The sequence below is a fragment of the Physella acuta genome, unplaced genomic scaffold, assembly GCF_028476545.2.
Source record: "Physella acuta isolate Inbredline_101_S28 unplaced genomic scaffold, ASM2847654v3 ptg000567l, whole genome shotgun sequence".
NCBI lineage: Eukaryota > Metazoa > Mollusca > Gastropoda > Physidae > Physella > Physella acuta.
In genome coordinates this window covers 245,961-264,196 of record NW_026732086.1, presented here as the reverse complement: position 1 = coordinate 264,196, position 18,236 = coordinate 245,961, and the positions used below count along the sequence as shown (strand labels likewise).

At 35.4% G+C, this 18,236-nt stretch overlaps 2 protein-coding genes across 3 annotated transcripts; one reads left to right on the top strand and one right to left on the bottom strand.

Annotated features, from left to right (window-relative positions):
* Nucleotides 1-2,101: 2,101 nt before the first annotated feature.
* LOC131946691 (procathepsin L) lies at nt 2,102-4,848 on the top strand. Of its 2 annotated transcripts, none has more exons than XM_059307603.1 (7): nt 2,102-2,232; nt 2,731-2,958; nt 3,156-3,429; nt 3,882-3,982; nt 4,113-4,217; nt 4,335-4,504; nt 4,706-4,848. In XM_059307603.1, exons 2-7 carry the CDS (start codon nt 2,731-2,733, stop codon nt 4,803-4,805), a joined length of 978 nt encoding a protein of 325 aa, XP_059163586.1. In that variant the 5' UTR covers nt 2,102-2,232; the 3' UTR covers nt 4,806-4,848. The 2 variants fall into 2 exon arrangements, with proteins under 2 accessions (XP_059163586.1, XP_059163585.1); XM_059307602.1 differs by having other exon boundaries at nt 2,136-2,270.
* Nucleotides 4,849-7,381: 2,533 nt separating this feature from the next.
* LOC131946703 (FMRFamide-activated amiloride-sensitive sodium channel) lies at nt 7,382-17,756 on the bottom strand. The gene is made up of 17 exons (XM_059307616.1): nt 17,482-17,756; nt 16,998-17,112; nt 16,705-16,850; nt 16,439-16,538; nt 15,369-15,463; nt 14,502-14,582; nt 13,976-14,067; nt 13,509-13,672; nt 12,833-12,862; nt 12,721-12,798; nt 11,860-11,980; nt 10,593-10,665; nt 10,244-10,301; nt 9,784-9,866; nt 9,092-9,167; nt 8,148-8,395; nt 7,382-7,388 (listed from the first exon to the last, which is right to left on the bottom strand). The coding sequence occupies exons 1-17, from the start codon at nt 17,754-17,756 to the stop codon at nt 7,382-7,384; spliced, it is 1,842 nt and encodes a 613-aa protein (XP_059163599.1).
* Nucleotides 17,757-18,236: the final 480 nt, after the last annotated feature.

Below are 18,236 nucleotides of genomic sequence, written 5' to 3'. Positions count from 1 at the left end.
AAAATGGATTAAAAATCATAACTAGATCTATATCCCGAGTTCCCATCCCCTGTTGTTTTATATAAGAATATTCGAGAAAGTTTAGGGGATATCACTCCCGGTTTATTAAATTTCAGTTTCTAATCGTGATAACCTGAGATTTTCTGCTTCTTCGTTCTTAATTTTATAATCAAGACTTTTCGGTTTAGCAACCGTGAGCTTTACCGACTCGACCACGCCGACCCCCCCTCCCCCTGAGGTTTTAAATATTTAAAAAATGTAATAAAATAAATATCAAAATTTGTTAAATTCACAAGATATGTTTGTCTTTACTTATACGCCAATATTTGTGGTACACTGAATACAATAAAAAAAAAATCAAAATGTGTTAAATTCACTCGATTTGTTTGTGCGTATTTATACGTCTAGGATTGTAATACACGGAATACAATAAAAAAATACAATAAAATAAATATAAAAATTTGTAAAATTCACTCAATGCGTTTGTGTATTTACACGCCAAAGTTCATGGTCCACTGCATTAAGCGTGTTTATATTTCTGATAACACAGTACAACAACCATGGTGATATTAACCTACTTGAAAAACGTGTCCTTTTATTTATCAGGTGAAGTGCACTTTTAGATTAGCCAAATACTTTTATCAATTCATTAAAAAGATTGTTTATTCAAAGAATAGCCATTAACTTTTATTTATAAAAATTTAAATTTCTTATATGTGTAGTCGTCGGGTCGTAGTTTTATCCTTGATATGTTTCTCTAATGCCAAAATCAAGCTCAAGTAATTAAAAATAGACTCTCATTAAACTGAATCACCTGACATATTATAAGTTATCAGCCCCACTTCAAGCGGGTGTAGAAACAAATGTACTAGTCATGAATGATAGTGGGATTTAGTTTTTTTTATCATTAATTATACTGTCATGGTTATAAATAGTATGACGAACTTCGAGCTGATGTTTACATTTGATACATGTCAAAACATGAAACAAAAACACTCGTCCATATACACCTTCTCTCAAGTTTATAATCTAAAACCTTTCCACACAGACTATTTCATTAATTTCAATGCAACTTTATCACTTATTGCTTGTTAATTATGAACATATCTGCAAACAATTTACTCCAATTATTCGTGAATCGATCGCTTAGTAGCCTACAATTTGCACGGAAAAGTATAGTTTTCAAGAAAACGTATAGTAGGCGCGGAACTAAATAGTTGGCACAAAAATTATAGCATGCACGGAAAGGTATAGTTGGGATGGAATGAAACAGTTTGCACGGAAAAGCATAGTTTTCAAGAAAACGTATAGTAGGCGCGGAACTAAATAGTTGGCACAAAAATTATAGTATTATAATTAAAGTATAGTTAGAATGGAATAAAATAGTTAGCACAAAAAATTAGAGTAGGCATGGAATAAAATAGTTGGCACTGAAATATATAGTTGGAATGGAATGAAACAGTTGACACAGAAGAGTATAGTAGGCATTGAATAAATAGTAGGCAGGGAATAAAATAAAGGCACGGAATAAAATAGCTGGCACGGAGATTTGATTACAATAAAACCTCACAGAATGTAGCAGACAATCTTTGTTCAAAAAGCTGCTATCAAAAACAGTCCCTGTAGTACGAGAGGTCAATAACTACTACATAGCACGTATCATAAGTAGCACTCTAGAGATCAATGACAATACACTTTTGTTAAATATCAGACCAATAATCGCATTTAATCTGCAGTTTATCAACATGAAGTGTACGATAGATAAAGCTTTTTTTAACTAAGTTAATCACAATACGGTAATATTTTAATAAAATACTTTCATATTTCATTTCTTAATCTTAATTATATTTGAAAAAAAATATATATCTAAACAAATATATATCTATATATTTCTCAAATATGGAACACATGATTCAAGCCAATACCTTTCAAGCCAATAAAAAAAAAGTCAATAGTGAAATAATAGACCCCAGTTTTTAGAATGTTTAACAAAACTATTCTAGTAAAAGATAAACACAGATAAAACAAAAACATGTGACTTTCACGTGAAACTCCTGTTTTTAGAATGTTTATCTACTCAATACTAGCAGCAGACAGACCAAGATAAAAAAAAACATCTGACTTTCACGCGACAAGCATAAGGGTGCACCTGACTTAGGAAACAGAAGTATATAAGATCTACAGTCCAGGACTACGTATAACTGTTCCCTTATTAGCAGATCTGATCAAAGAGTAAGTAACTGAGTTCGTTCAACACTCAAATATACACGGTAAAAATAATTGCAATTTCTTGTGTAACACTTTTTTGTTTAGAGTTCCAGAAGATTAAAAGAAAATTAAAACATTTTTGAAAAATGCTTTAGTTTCTAAAAACTTTTGAACCGAAACAGTACAGGAGACGTCGTTGAAAAATTATACAGTTTAGTTGTTAGCCCGAGGGTCTTGAGTTCGGATCTCGGTTTGGAATTATGTACTCTAGGACGTCTCTGAGTCAACTCAACTCTGATCTGTACCTGGCGTATGTTGGGGAAACAAAAGACGGCTGAGCATAGGGCAGACCTCACCATCCCTTCATATGCCGAGGTCAAGAAACATACTAACTCAGCTTAATGCGTCCAATGGACCGTTTGGTTTAAAGAGGAATCCTTTTGTTTTTGCTTATGTATCAACATGTTAGAAAAAAATCAATGCATATTTCATTTACTGACTTTTTATGTTTTAATATTATAGATGTACAAGTTTGTTGTTTTCGCTTTGGCCATTGCCATGGCATCGGCCAGTATGGAGGCCAACTGGGTCATCTTCAAAACCAAGCACAACAAAACCTACACAGGAAACGATGACGTCATCAGACGGTATATCTGGCAATCAAACCTGAAGAAAATCGAAGAACACAACGAGTTGTACGCTAATGGTCTCAAGAGTTATTACCTCAAGGAAAACAAGTACTCGGATATGGTATGTGTTAAGAGCAATTACCAACAATTTTTATTTTAAACTTTATTTGAAAAAATAAAAACAGAAAGAAAACACAGCCATGAAATATTAACAAAACATCTTTATAATTTTTAGCTCGAGTTTTGAAAATACGTTCGAAAGCAAAATAGAAACAACAATGTATTAGCCGAGGTTGATATATAGAGTACTTTTTCTAGACGAGCGAGGAGTTCAGGAGTTTGATGAACGGTCTGAGAGTGAACAAAGAGCTCAACCCTGGTCAGTTCGTCGGTGGAAAGTTCAAGGCCATTCTCCCAGCAGCCGTCGACTGGCGTAAACAAGGTTACGTCACCGAGGTCAAAGATCAAGGTCAATGTGGGTCATGCTGGGCTTTCTCCACCACAGGCTCACTCGAAGGTCAACACTTCAAGGCCACTGGTCAGCTGGTCAGCTTATCTGAATCTAACCTAGTCGACTGCTCGAAAAAATGGGGTAAGCTATAAACTTTATCATAGAGTCTATGGAACACTAGTACCTCGGTGTGTAAGGAGAGACGACTAAACCTGCAAGTCTCATATCGTTCTAAAACATTGAAACCTTGTTCAGCATCAAGTAAACAAACCACCACCCAAACCAAGAAAGTCTGTATTTATCCCATGGTTGTATCATGCCTCAATACTTAGAAAGTATAGTCAGCTTTAATTTAAACAAGCTTTATATCGAACATTGCATCTTACAACAGAGGCATTTTATAAAACCAAGTAGGCCTATCCATCCATACATTTAACTTCATTTCGTTTTTTAAAATTGTTTTTAACTCCGTGGTTATCAGTTCAACATTTGAATGAGGAGTAAAAAGTTTCTCTATGTGATTCAAATATTCAATTATTTTAAAAAAATCAACAAAATAAAATGATTTAAATCCTTGACACAACAACTGACAGGTAACAACGGCTGTCAAGGTGGGTTGATGGACAATGCTTTCAAATACATCATGGACAACAAGGGCATCGACACGGAGCAGAGTTATCCGTACAAACCTGTGGTAAATGGCGAATTAGAAATCATTTGTCTATTTCTAATCAATTAATCTAATTTCTGCTTAAAGATTGAATGCTACATGTATTAGTTCAAATAAAAGAACTTTCAAAACGTGTTTTGATTTCGTAAACTAGGACAGGAAGTGCGCCTTTAAAGCAGCTACAGTTGGAGCTACGGACAGGTCGTACACAGACGTTCAAAGCGGAAGTGAAGATTCCCTCCAAGCTGCCGTTGCTACGGTATGTAAACTTTAATTGTTATCATAACTGTAAATACAGATAAACAATAGCTTACATTAGACTACCTTCGTCCAATATCTACTGATGTAATAAACCCAACTATAAATGTTTGCACAGATCGGACCAATCAGTGTTGCCATAGACGCCAGCCATGATTCTTTCCAGCAATACGGAGGTGGTGTGTATGACGAGCAAGACTGTAGCTCTACCCAACTCGACCACGGAGTTTTGGCTGTTGGGTACGACACTGACAGCAGCGGCGGCGACTACTGGATCGTTAAAAACAGGTACGTGCTAATGAACGTGTTAATGAGCTCAAAATGTAGCAACAGGTTGTTAAGATTTAAGAATTACCAACTATATTATCGTAAGAGTTCTAATTGCATCGCGTTAAGTGCCTTTCTTGCTTCTGTAGATTTAAGGTTTATTGACTCTATTTCTGAAGTCGTTGTTTGCACTGTTTGACCTCGATGTTTTGTTTCTGACAGCTGGGGCAAGACCTGGGGACAGGACGGCTATATCTGGATGTCCAGAAACAAAAAGAACCAATGTGGTATTGCCACCATGGCCAGCTACCCCGTCGTGTAAAAACAACCACACACTTCATTTGTAAATAAATTCTTTTAATTTTTTTGCGTTGTCGTTTTACTTTAATATTATTTTTCGTCCCATGACATTTTGGTATTTGCAAAAAAAAAATTTCTAGTTAAAACCCCGCGAAACAGCTGAAAGTTGTAAAGATTTAATATTATTGACCATTCATTTTCTCCAGAACCTAACCAGCACAATTTTTTTCAGAACACTGAAAATTTAACTCATTTTGTTGATTAATTTCAAGCTTACTTTGTTTAATTAATAGAATTAAATTAAAGAACTTTAATAATTAATGGTTAAGCTAAAAATATTAAATAAAAAGTGATTTAAAAATAATAAACCCACAGAGAATTGAATGAAATAGTTCAAATTTAACCGAAACCTACGAGGTTGTCGTTGGCACGGTGACTGGTGTTGAACGAATGTTCAAGACAACTTTCCTTCTAGACCAAATGCAGACTTTTCAATCGTAATGTTCCGCAGGTTCTTTGTATAGCACAGATTGCAACTACTGCTACCGTCCAACACTGGATTCTCTCTACAATAACGGCCATTGAATGATAAAAAGACATACATTGCCCTAATCTTAAAAGAACATTTACTTGTAGAAATTTCCATTGGAAGCCATGTCAGAAATAATTTTCAAAATATGGCGTTACATGTGTCATGTATGAAATTTGTTGAAATTCCACTAATGGCGCAAATTGTAGTAAAATGGAAAATAGGAAATCTAAGACAGGAAAGGAAAATAGGAAGTCCAAGAGATTAGGAGATAAGAAGCTTATTGTTTTGGAGAACGGGCAAGAAAATTGATTAAGATGGATAGGAATAAAAACAACTTTCTTAAGATTTACCGTAAAATTAAAGTTTATTAGAAAAGGCATATATCAAACACTGACAAAATATGATAAACAGAAATTAAAAATTATTTAAACTCATAACATCAACCCAACAATTAAAAACTGAGATTAAAATTGACTTTGCAAAATTAATAATAATGAAATGATTTATTGAAGAAAAATTGTATTGACGAAAGTCATAACATACATCGTAATGTCTTTTACAAATTATAAGATGGTTGAATATTATGACATTCATTATAACTTTTTATTTTAAAGAACTTTTCGAAGAATAAATAGAATTAAAAAGCTGTTGTCTTGTTAATTTTTTTCGTCTAAAAAAAGTAAAAAAACCTTAAAATAATCGCGCCAGACGACAGATTATTTAAGTAATTAGATCATAAATATTAACAATATTATCTCACCAAAATTATTCTTTATAAAAAAAAGCTCTTGTCCATGTAGAGATATATTTCAAAAATCTGATTGCTACGTGACGTTAATTGCAATAAATATCCTTAGAAGCTTTTTAAAGTAACTTATGATTGCTTATAAAATGTATAGTTTTAGTATGGATCCATTGCTTAAAGGTGTTACAACTTTAAAACACGATTTTCATGTGTTCTCGGGGAATGCTAGATTAATTTTGTCGTTTCCTTTTCAAAGACTTTTAAAATACCAATTGATTATATCGTAAATAATCGCTATAGGTTCAATCTAAAAGTCTAAATTTTCCAAATTAAAAACAAAGATAAAGTGTATTTTTACTTACTTTTATTTACAGATTGCAAGCAAAGTGTTTACTTTTCCAATACATATTATGATCACATTGGCTATTATTATTTACATCACTGTAAACTGGATATGTGAATAAAAAGTGTAAATTTTTTAAAAAATCCATTAATAAAAATAAATTTCAGCAGTCAAATCTAAGGTTGCTTTTTGGTGACATATCATTCGTAAATGTTAGTGCTAAACTTATGAATATCTTTATCATAATAAATCTGTTCGACAGAAAGGTTATTGCCATTTCTGTGGTATCTCATTTTAGGGAAGTTTTTTACACAATTTTTGCACCTTGTAAAAATAATGTTATATTTTGAAGAAGCTACTTCTTACATAAAAACATGTTTATTTTTGTATAAATAATAATTGTTTCTTTTTAGGAAAGTGATATACACAAATATAGCTTGTTGTAAAAACAATAATTTCTCTTTTTAGGGAAGTTATATACAAAAATATAGATTGTCGTAAAAACAATAATTTCTCTTTTTAGTCAAGCTATATACAAAAATATAGATTGTTGTAATAACAATAATTTCTCTTTTTAGTGAAGCTATATACAAAAATATAGATTGTTGTAAAAACAATAATTTCTTTACTTAGGGAAGTTATATAAAAAAAAATATCGATTGTTGTAAAAACAATAATTTCTTTACTTAGGGAAGTTATATAAAAAAAAATATAGATTGTTGTAAAAACAATAATTTCTTTACTTAGGGAAGTTATATAGAAAAAATATCGATTGTTGTAAAAACAATAAACAAGCAGGAGAACATCGCGGATTAACCACACTTAAATAGAATGCATAGAAGTTTATTCAACACTCAATTTAAATTAAATTTGAAAAGATATATAGCATTCAACGTAAAAGTTAGTACTGTAAAACCTAGGTTCATGAAAAAAAGTTTGGCAACATGAACAACATAAGCTCCTTAAACAACATCAGCATTAGTAGCTGTTTAATTTTCAACAAAATAAATCATAGTGAGACAACATCGATCACCATGGCACAATAAAAATCAATCATCACAGTATAACAACATCAATCATCATAGTAAAACAGCATCAATCATCATAATAAAACAACATCAATCATCACAGTATAACAACATCAATCATCACAGTAAAACAACATCAATCATCATAGTAAAACAACTTCAATCACCACAATAAAACAACATCAACCATCATTAGCTGCAAAAAACATCAGCAGCACCGTTATTACCATTTATATCACAATCACTAACAACTAACTAAACCATCAATCATTATTAGCAGATGCGACGCCATCAGAAATCAGCGACCACGCCACCAATCAGTACCAAACAGCACCATTGTTTCCCATAAGAGCACCACAAATTGACACCATTGCACCACCAACCAACACCAACAGAATCGTCCATCAACACCAACAACCATCACTCAAGTTACCATCACGCATCACTACCATCCTGTACATTTACCACACACACAGTGCTGCGAACAGAATTATTCCTCTCTTCCTCCCTCCTCCCCCGCCTCCACCACCGCAAAACTCCTCTTCTAACATATTTTTTGCTACCCCCCCGCCCTCATCCTCCGCCTCCACAACAGCACTCCTTTTCTGTTCGAAATTTTGATGTCACCCTCCCTCCTCCCCCGTCTCCACCACTGCAAACCTCCGCTAACGTCACATTTTGTGCCGCCCCCCTCCCTCCTTCCCCTCCTCCAGAACTGTAAACTCCCTGTCTTATTAGAAGTCTTGTCGTCTACCTCCCTCTTTCCCCTCCTCCAGAACTGTAAACTCCCTGCCTTTTTAGAAGTCCGACTGTCCTCTTCTTTCTTTCCAGTCTTCAGCCACTCCAAGCATACGACGTAACGGAATATCTCCAGTACCAGATGAACGATCTCGAACAGACTGAGGACAGACAGACCGATCCACAGCCCTATCGATCCCCCGATGTCAGACAGCAGGTTGACCATCTGCAAACAACAGAAGTATTTCACTCAGATCAGTGTTGTTTTGTAAGCTTATTAAAAACAGCAGCTTTTATCTTCTCCCTCTAATCCATGTTATAAAGCTTCTAATACGCTGTTAGCTTTAAATGCATTTCCTATTTTAAGCAGTATTGTGTATATACTTTTTACAAGGTTTTATTTAACTTGCTTCCTCTGTCTGTCGTCAGTGGTGACAGTCAGTCAACAGTCTGTCTTTCGTCATATATCGAAATGGCCGAGAAATATTTATGGCACTTCTGACAGATTTTTAAAAAAGTTGGCACGTGGGTCAAGACGAACACAATGACATATGACATTAAATTTGACTTTTTAGTGCATTAATACATAAAAGCTTGCTTTTAAAACTGGTTATGCGATTTTTTTCTTATAAATAAATACAAGATTACATTTTAATGCGTGACCACGAAAATCGGTCTATTAATGATTGAATGAAATCCTTTATCCACGTAAGCCATTCACGATGAATAAATCCTAAGCAATTAGTAACTGAATAAATACCTTAACAGTCTCACAATGAATAAATACAATAACAACTATACGCTGAATAGCTACCAAAACAATCATACAAAATTATATGTTTGGTGAATATATATGTAAGACCTTTTGCACTAGAGCCGCAAACTTTGAGCAAGCATTTGAAGTAGATTAATAGATACCTACCTCGTAATTTGGCTCATCTGTTAAAACTTCATAGTTGAGATCTTCAAAATAAATACTGAGTTTGATCAGCTCTCGCCTGAAAATTGACGATCGTGTAATTAAAATGTCTGGCAACCTCGTTTTTTATAATAACTATCACTAGGTCCTTGTTTGAAATACAATATTTTTGTTTACGTTGGATTGGTGGATGCATTAGGTACTCACGCTGCTAATTTGCGTGTACAATATGGATGTAGACAAACAGCTACAAGTACCCAGCATACTAAGCATATGTAATCTGACATGGTCAAGTATAAACGACCCCGTACATGACTCAGGGCTTGAGCCTGTGTTTAATACGGACTGGACTAAACTTAATTCACAATATCATCATAAATTTATAGTCATTTAAACCTAAGGCATCAAGATGTCTTAAAGGCGTCTAAATATAAGAGGAACCTTGGCAGGCATGTATATATAAGTTTAATGAACGACTAAGTTGTAGACAAATCAATTGTGACAGGACAAATTATCTCAAGACAAATGATCTTTTCCTGATATATTTTGTCCTGAGATCTTTTGTCCGTGATACCATTTGTCCTTGAGATCATGTGTCCTGATATCTTTTGTCCTGAGATCATTTGTCCTACGATCATTTGTCATGGAACCCAAATCAATGAATGTTTATATGCCAGGTAAACAGAGAAACGTACTTGAAATCCTCTGTTTTGTTGTTCTTGCTGGTGCAGATGAGGGGAGGTTTTGGTACTGAACAGATTACTGGTCGGATGTACTCCTGAAAACACAATATTTTTTTTATTTACATGTCCAATAATACAAAATTATGGTGTATGTGTGTGTATGCGTTTAAGGGTGACTAAGAACTCATTCCCAAAGTAGAAAGTTCTCGAAATTCATCCGTATTTCTGGTCATTCGAGGTCTGCGCTTGATATACAACTGTTTCTACTATACTACAACTCTTTTATCGTGTGTCAAGCCAATACATTGTTTAAAAACTATTTTTATTTAACGTATAAAACACGTACTAAAATCCAGTGTTTTACACCTTTTTATACTTAGTCATATGGGCCTACATTTGTTAAATAGAAAAAAAAATATGGTATAAAATACATTTTTCTAAAGTAGTTGATAGAAATACAAGGCAATCTTACGATGTATGTGTCTGTTGGCCAGCTTAGGGTGCTGATGGTCTTCTGGTAGACGACTTCTCTAAATGAAAGATTAACGTTTATTGTTCTAGTTTCAATAGTTAGATTTATAACACTTTTTCTATATCAATTTTGTAAAAATTGAATTCAATTATGGTATTATTGGTATGAGATTGTTACAACACAGAGTAGATATTGTTATCGTTATTCAAGGGTGACGATTTTTAGGTTCGATACTTACCCTACGTTTCATTACATATTTCAACAATTTATTCCCGTATTTGCTTACATATTACAATAATACATTATCGTATTTGCTTACACATACAATGATTGATCCACAAAAACTAACCTGCAGGGCGTCTCACAGTCACAGGAGTTATCTTCATCTAGCTCACACTTGACTCGAAACAGGCACCTCCGCTCTGATGATACGAGAGGTGGCGGGGTGAGAAAGGGGGTGTAGTGAGAGGAGTGGGTGAGAAAGGGGTGGAGAGAGAGAGAGAGGGGTGGGTGAGAAGGGGTAGAGTAAACGGCAACGGGTAAGAGGTATAAAATAGTATCAGAAAAAAAATTACACTATTACACCGTGATAACTTCAGATTTCACCAACGTTCTATTCAGTGGCGTAGGCAGGGGGGGTTAGGGGGGGTCATAACCCCCCCCCCCCCCCATAGACCCCTCGGTATATATAGAAAAAGTATGAGGGGGGTGCAAATCGAAAGTTTGAGGGGGGGGGGGGGGTGCAAATCAAAAGTTTGAGGGGGGGGGGGGGGGGGGGGTGCAAATCGAAAGTTTGTCCCCGGGTAAAAATTGGAACCCCCCCCCCCCCCCCCTTGAGACGATCCTGGCTACGCCTCTGGTTCTATTTATATACACGTTTTAAAAAATTTAACATTCATATATTTTATAAAATGTACAATCTCTATAATCCACCACTTACCTCATAATTCACAACTACAAAAAAATCTTTATCATACCGAACACCTATAAGCAACGAGGATCTAGTCAAGAGACTTTGAAGTTTAACAGCTATAAGGTACTCAGTAACTCTCCATACCTGATATTTAGTAAAGCTTCATCTGCTATTGAATAATCTCCTATCATACTGACCTGTCACACTGACCTGTCCCACTGACCTGTTAAACTGACCTGTTAAACTGACCTGTCACACTGACCTGTTATACTGACCTGTAAAACTGACTTGTCACACTCACCTGTCACACTCACCTGTTAAACTGACCTGTTAAACTGACCTGTCACACTGACCTGTTATACTGACCTGTAAAACTGACTTGTCACACTCACCTGTCCCACTGACCTGTTAAACTGACCTGTTAAACTGACCTGTCACACTGACCTGTTATACTGACCTGTAAAACTGACTTGTCACACTCACCTGTCACACTGACCTGTCACACTGACCTGTCACACTGACCTGTTATACTGACCTGTAAAACTGACTTGTCACACTCACCCGTCACAATGACCTGTCACAATGACATGTCACACTGACCTGTCACACTGACCTGTCACACTGACCTGTCACACTAACCTGACACACTGACCTGACACACTGACTTGTCTCACTGACCTGTAACACTGATCAGTTACAATACCTGTTTCATCACTGCACTGTTTCAACTGGTTTGTTTTATTTTCTTTGTCGAAGTCGAGTTCGTGTTCAAAACATCCGCACTTCTGTTGTATGATGTCTTGTACGCACTGTTTTTGACAAACCTGAAACGACAAGTGAGAAATTTGTGAGCTTTCATACTTGCTCAATTCATCACAGCTGTCAAGTCACTCAGAGAAGACGGCTCTTCACACTAACAAAATGTCAAGCCAGACAGTGGCGTAGCGAGGTCGGGTGTCACCCGGTGTTACCCCCCCCCCCCCCCAGATGCATAGCGACCCTTCCCGGGGACAAACTTTCAATTTGCACCCCCCCCCCCCCTCAAACTTTCGATTTGCGCCCCCCCCCCCCTCAAGTTTTTCTCTATTCTCTATTTATTTTGCTATTTTTTGCCTTGGTGTCACCCCCCTAAATGGTGTCACCCGGTGCGGTCAGCACCCTCCGTCCGTCCCCCCCCCCCCCCCAATATGCCTCTGAAGTCAGGCACTCAATGTCACGGTCTGTTGCGATAGTCATTCATGTCAGTCAAACTATGTCCACTCCTTTCAGGTACAATGTCCACTCGTTGCTAACACAATGACCACTTCAGTGTCACAAATATTCTACTCCTGCAAGAAAACGTCAACTGCAGTCACGAAACGTCCCCACTTTTCTTGTTTCACAATGTCCACACTTTTCCCACACACAATGTCCACACTTTCCCCACACACAATGTCCACACTTTCCCCACACACAATGCCCACACTTTTCCCCACACATAATGACCACACTTTCCCCACACATAATGACCACACTTTCCCCACACATAATGTCCACACTTTTCCCACACACAATGTACACTCACGTTTCGTGTGTAGTTAAACCCATATTGTTTTTTGAACTCTAGCCCCTTCTCACAATTATCATACGGCGCACCAATATGCTGGATTTCCCTCTGAAAATAAAATTACTTTAACATATGGCGCACCAATATGCTGGATTTCCCTCTGAAAATAAAATTACTTGAATGAGTATTATATTTAGCTGCAGCACCAATTCCCCCCTCCCTTTACCAAAACTCCTAAACCATTTTAAGACTATTTTACTTAATCTACACATTTCAACAAAGAACGGTCTATGCCTAGTTTTACTGTTTGATTTTAAGATACTTTCTGCTACTTATTTGACTTTAGCGTTAGCAAACACTATATTATCAATCTAGCAACAAGTAAAACAGTTCGTTCAAAATGGATGGGGAAAGTCGAACATACAGTAACGCAACATTATAATACAATTCATAGAGTGAAACACCTCTCCCTTACTTTGTGACAAACAGCCTGTAGATTGTTTATAAACAATTTAAATTCTACTAAATAAACTTCAGTTTGAAAGGGTTGTTTCACTCGATAAATAAATGGCATGAAAACCTACTGTGAGTAGATGAAAGGGATATAACCACTGCATATCTTCTAACATCTCCAACTAAACAGCAACATGAACTAACAGTCAGATGTTCTACAGCAACGCAAAGTTTAGTTACCTTGTTGATTTTGTTTGCCATTAAACTATGTTTCGTATCCCTAATTATATATTTGCAACACTTCACTGTTATTTATTGCTGATCACTAATTCATTAAGTGAGAGTTGTCTTACCAGCGTGAGTCCAATGACTGTGTGCACCCCCGGGCTCACGGTGATGCTGTTGTCTTCGTTGTAAGGGTCAGTCCCCGGCTCGTGGATGATCACCCTAGCGCCCCTCCCCGAGGTAACGGCCGGCAGGTATTCGTCGTTCTCTATAGACAGTATCAGCTCCAGACCTATGGGGTTAGACCACAAGTAAAATGTAATTCAAGACACCGTTATTACAATTTTGGAGTTCAAATATTAAAACCTATATTTAAAATAGTTTCTAGAACCAAGTTAATACTTACACATTTTAAACATTTAAAAAAATACTCTTCAAATTGTGGGAAATATTAAAATTGAAGTCTTAAAAATGTATGAATAAATTCAATCAATCATTATATCCAATATTAATATTCAATTTTTATCAGAACTATCTTTTAATATTTTCATTATAAGAAATCGTAAGTATAAAAACATTGTCAAGAAAAGCATACCGTTTTCTGTCCCGCTCTTTCTTGATATAAAGTCCGGGTTGTCTAGTGTAAAACAGTTTCCGTATTTGGCTGAGACCATAGGCTTGAATAGCCTGTTGATTATATGCCTATATTCACCTCAGACACTCAGAAATTTGGTTCACAATTGATCAGATATTTAGAGTGGAATCATTTATTTTAAGTCCACTTTTGTGTTCAAATTTCGATTCTTGGTTTGATTACAATAAAACAAATGTCAAAGAACTTAGCAGCTTTTCTTGTTGTTCATAAATGTATATATAAATGCAGACTCTGTTTTTAAAAGGTGTACAAAACATGCGATATTTCATTACAAATGTAAATTCTTGCGATGTTCAGTTAATGAAGTAATTAGAGTGAGGCGCTGAACTATTTGTTTAACCCTGTCCTACATCTAAAGAATTATGGTCGTTGTTTCCAGTTCAAACGGCATGCACTAGAACCACGACATGCACTAGAACCCTAGAAATATGAATCCCATAGCACGGAGGTACAAGGACACACTCACTGATAGCTGCACGACCTCCCAGCGAAGGAACACATCTTGACGAAATCTTCGAGCTGATGACTCACTGACTGTCGCTGTTTACTGCACGTTAATTAAACAGGTGTAATTGCATTTTAATTATGACTTTTTACATTTATTCCTAAGTTTCAAATAACTTCTGAAATAATAGTAATATTGTATTGAATAGGCATGAAAAGTCTATGTAATAATACTAAATTTTTGAGAAAGATCTTAGAAAAAAATATTGCAAGCGATAAAATTATAGTTACATTTGTAAAAATTAAAGCCATTTGGGAATCATCGATTGCACTCATTTTTTGTATTGAATATAAGCCGGTAGTAATTTTGTATTTATTACACAAATGTTATAAATTTTCAATTTTTATTAAAGTTATGCTCGCTGCAAACAATGTGGAACCATTTGGAAACAGCTTTTAAATTATATGGATGCATAACTAATACGTATGGTAAGCGAAGCTTTGAACATAGGGTGGTTTGACTATAGGGTGTTTGACTATAATTGGTGATTATTATTAGTTGTAAGTATATATTTACTTTTTATTATTATAAAAAACTACACATGGACAAACCACCTTTGGGCAACGCCCCTGCGTTCAAACAACAACTATGTACAAAACACCCGATGTTGAACAAATCAAACTAAAATGAATATACCATTCCCTAAATTGCTTGAACAATAAGTCTAACTAAAACGAATATACCATTCCCTACATTCTTGTTTAGTAAGTCTGACTAAAACGAAAAAAAACGCATTGATTACTTGTTCTAATAGTCTAACTGAAATGTGAATATCCTTACATTGATTACTTATGTTTTTTAATCGAAATGAAATGTAAATATCCTTACATTGATTGTTTGTTGAATAAATAATGGAAAAAATCCTCCACTTTATAGAGCGAAGAATTGTCTGTCGGGGTCTGGTTCCAGCAGTATTTACAGTACTGGAGAACAGATGACATTTTTAAAAGTAATTCTTTAAGCGCTGGAAATACATTGTAATGTAAGCGTTGTCTATTTTTTCAAATAGAAGTAACAGTAAAATCACCAGTTCTTTTCAATGTAGATTTTTCCCGTTAGCTTTGGACTGCCATTGTCCTCTCCAAAGTAACATAATGTAATAATTTAATGATTCAACTTCCATTCTAAATATTTTCTTGGGATATAGAGCTTTGTAAATTCCACAACCCAAAATTATTGTTAAAAAAATTCAGATCAACCTTTCAAAAGCTATCGATTACTTTAAGACTTCAAAGGTTCCTCATTAACCGTACGGAAACATTACTTACAACACCTGCCTAAAAGTGCAAGTAAAATCTAAATTGTCTGCACAGAATAATCTATCAATACGACCAGTCTTTTATGTAGAATTTATTCTGGCATTCATTCTAAAATATAACTTTAAATTGTCTCGCACAAAGACGTCATTCTACGCATTAGCTGTAGAATTAGTATACTGACATAAAAACGTCTCACTGAAGCCATCATTAGCTCTTGAATTTAACTCTATGTTTCCTTGCATAAAAATGTCTCAATCAACCAACCATTAGCCCTAGAATTTAACTCTATATTTTATGGCATAAAAATGTCTCAATGAACAAACCATTAGCTCTAGAATTTGTTTCCTGCTGGCATAAAAACGTTTCAATGAACCCATCCTAAACTCTAGAATTTAACTCGAGTTACCTGACAAAAACGTCTCACTTAACCCACCCTTAGCTCTAGAATTTAACGCTGTGTTGCCAAAGATAAAAACTTCTCACTTAACCCACTTTTAGCTCTAGAATTGAACTCTGTGTTACCTGACATAAAAACGTCTCACTGAACCCATCCTTAGCTCTAGAAATGAACTAGTGTTACCTGACATAAAAACGTCTCACTTAACCCACCCTTAAATCTAGAATTGAACTCGGTGTTACCTGGCAGAGTAGAGCCTCCCTCTCCGTGACCCACCTCTGTAGCAAAGGGTCCGTTATGTCCAGTCGACTTTCCTCCAGCATGGCGGAGACATTCACGTCACTGTAATATCCAAGTCACCAAATATTGTTTTATTTCAATACGTGTAGAGCCTATTTTTCGCTATAGCTTTTGTTGAAAACACAAAATATAATACTGAATTTTCTTCTTACTGAATAAACTAGTAAATAGCCAAAAACTTAAAAAATGTTAATTCCACAATATATACCGTATATTCGAAGCATTGCTGTAATGTGATGGTTTATGATGATGTTCTATTGAAGGATTAATGTCAGCATTTTTCCAGGAGTCGGGTTCTTTCTTTTTTTTCTTCTTGCTAAAAAGGTTTTGTATTGAAGTTGAAGACCTAGGCAGCTAATAGATAAAAAGTAAACTATTTTCTTTTGCTCAATCTACTTTATAAACAGATATATTAAAAAATGACAATTAGAGCTAACATACGAATGAAAAATTAACGTATTATGTTAAAAATACCGACAGGCAGCCTGCAGGCAGGTTTACCTGTGAGAACCTGAGCAGGTTCACGTTACACACTGTGACAGAAGGAAACTGTAAACTGCTGATTTCTAGGGTCACTTTGGAATAGTTCTGGTACTCATAGTAGCTCGAGAATAGGCTAAAAGTCAAGAGGAACGAAACCAATTAGAGATCATACATATAACACACATGTAGACACATGTACACACATGTACACACACACACACACACCACGCAGTCATTCAATTCACTTAAACGTTACATTCTTAGCGCTACACTTAACCGTATATAATTAAACTCTTACGTTATGTTTTGTTACTTTATCTAAATTTTACGTCATATATATAATATGTATTTATATATTTATATTTATATATACTTTTAAATTGTGTGAATAAACTTGTTAACGATAATGACATGCAATAACGAACGAAATACTGCCTACAGTAACGAACACAATAGTTCAATAGATTTATCATGACTGAAGACTCACGTCACGAGTACTTACAAAATCAGATGGAATGTGGTGGCCCCTATAGCGGCCAGCAGGAGTAACGACCAAAGCGCCTTGACCACAGGACGCCGAGACTTGACAATAAAGATCAGCCCGTTGAGAGACGCCCGTCTGGCGTACTTGTAGAAGATACGGAACAGTTGTTGGGAGGGTGTTCTCTTGAGGTGGGTTCCGTTTTTTCTCCATGGGATTCGGCTGCGTTTAAATGTTTCTTGAGCTTTGGACTCAGATTTTAGGTGTACCCCTGATTCCTTATGAAAGAAATCCATCGTTTTATTATAAGAAATGTATATAAAAAATACATGATCGAACTTACAAGATGTATGTAACTCGACGATTGATTTTATTTGCAAACAAAACATGTTTTTAGAAATTGTCAACTCTTTTTTTAAACTAGCAGACATTAAGAAGGAAGCTAAATCTGTCTGTTATTTCCAAAAACTGAACAAACGCACTAATATTAAATGTATTTTAAAAAAAAATTAATGGACAAAACTAGTTTGACGGAAGCCTTCCATTATTATTGTTGAAATGAATAAAAAATAAACTTGGTTTTGCCAACTCAGACACACCTGATTCAATTTTGTGAACGACTACCCACGGCTTGTCCGCAAACGAAAAGATAGAAGTAAACATAGAGGGCATTTAAGCGCGGCTTCTAAACTGCTACTGATTACAAACAATAATTAGTTAACAGTGCGTTCAGTGTATAACATCAATAAAAGGCAGAAATTAAAATTGCCGTGTTT

Excerpts from the sequence above, each read along its gene's own strand:
- LOC131946691 (XM_059307603.1), top strand. The coding sequence starts at position 2,731 with ATGTACAAGTTTGTTGTTTTCGCTTTGGCCATTGCCATGGCATCGGCC. Across the intron at positions 2,959-3,155 it reads AAAACAAGTACTCGGATATG|ACGAGCGAGGAGTTCAGGAG; the intron begins GTATGTGTTAAG and ends TACTTTTTCTAG. Across the intron at positions 4,505-4,705 it reads TACTGGATCGTTAAAAACAG|CTGGGGCAAGACCTGGGGAC; the intron begins GTACGTGCTAAT and ends TGTTTCTGACAG.
- LOC131946703 (XM_059307616.1), bottom strand. The coding sequence starts at position 17,756 with ATGGATTTCTTTCATAAGGAATCAGGGGTACACCTAAAATCTGAGTCC. Across the intron at positions 13,673-13,975 it reads AAAGAGCGGGACAGAAAACG|GTCTGGAGCTGATACTGTCT; the intron begins GTATGCTTTTCT and ends CTAACCCCATAG. Across the intron at positions 12,863-13,508 it reads CAGTCATTGGACTCACGCTG|AGGGAAATCCAGCATATTGG; the intron begins GTAAGACAACTC and ends TTTTATTTTCAG.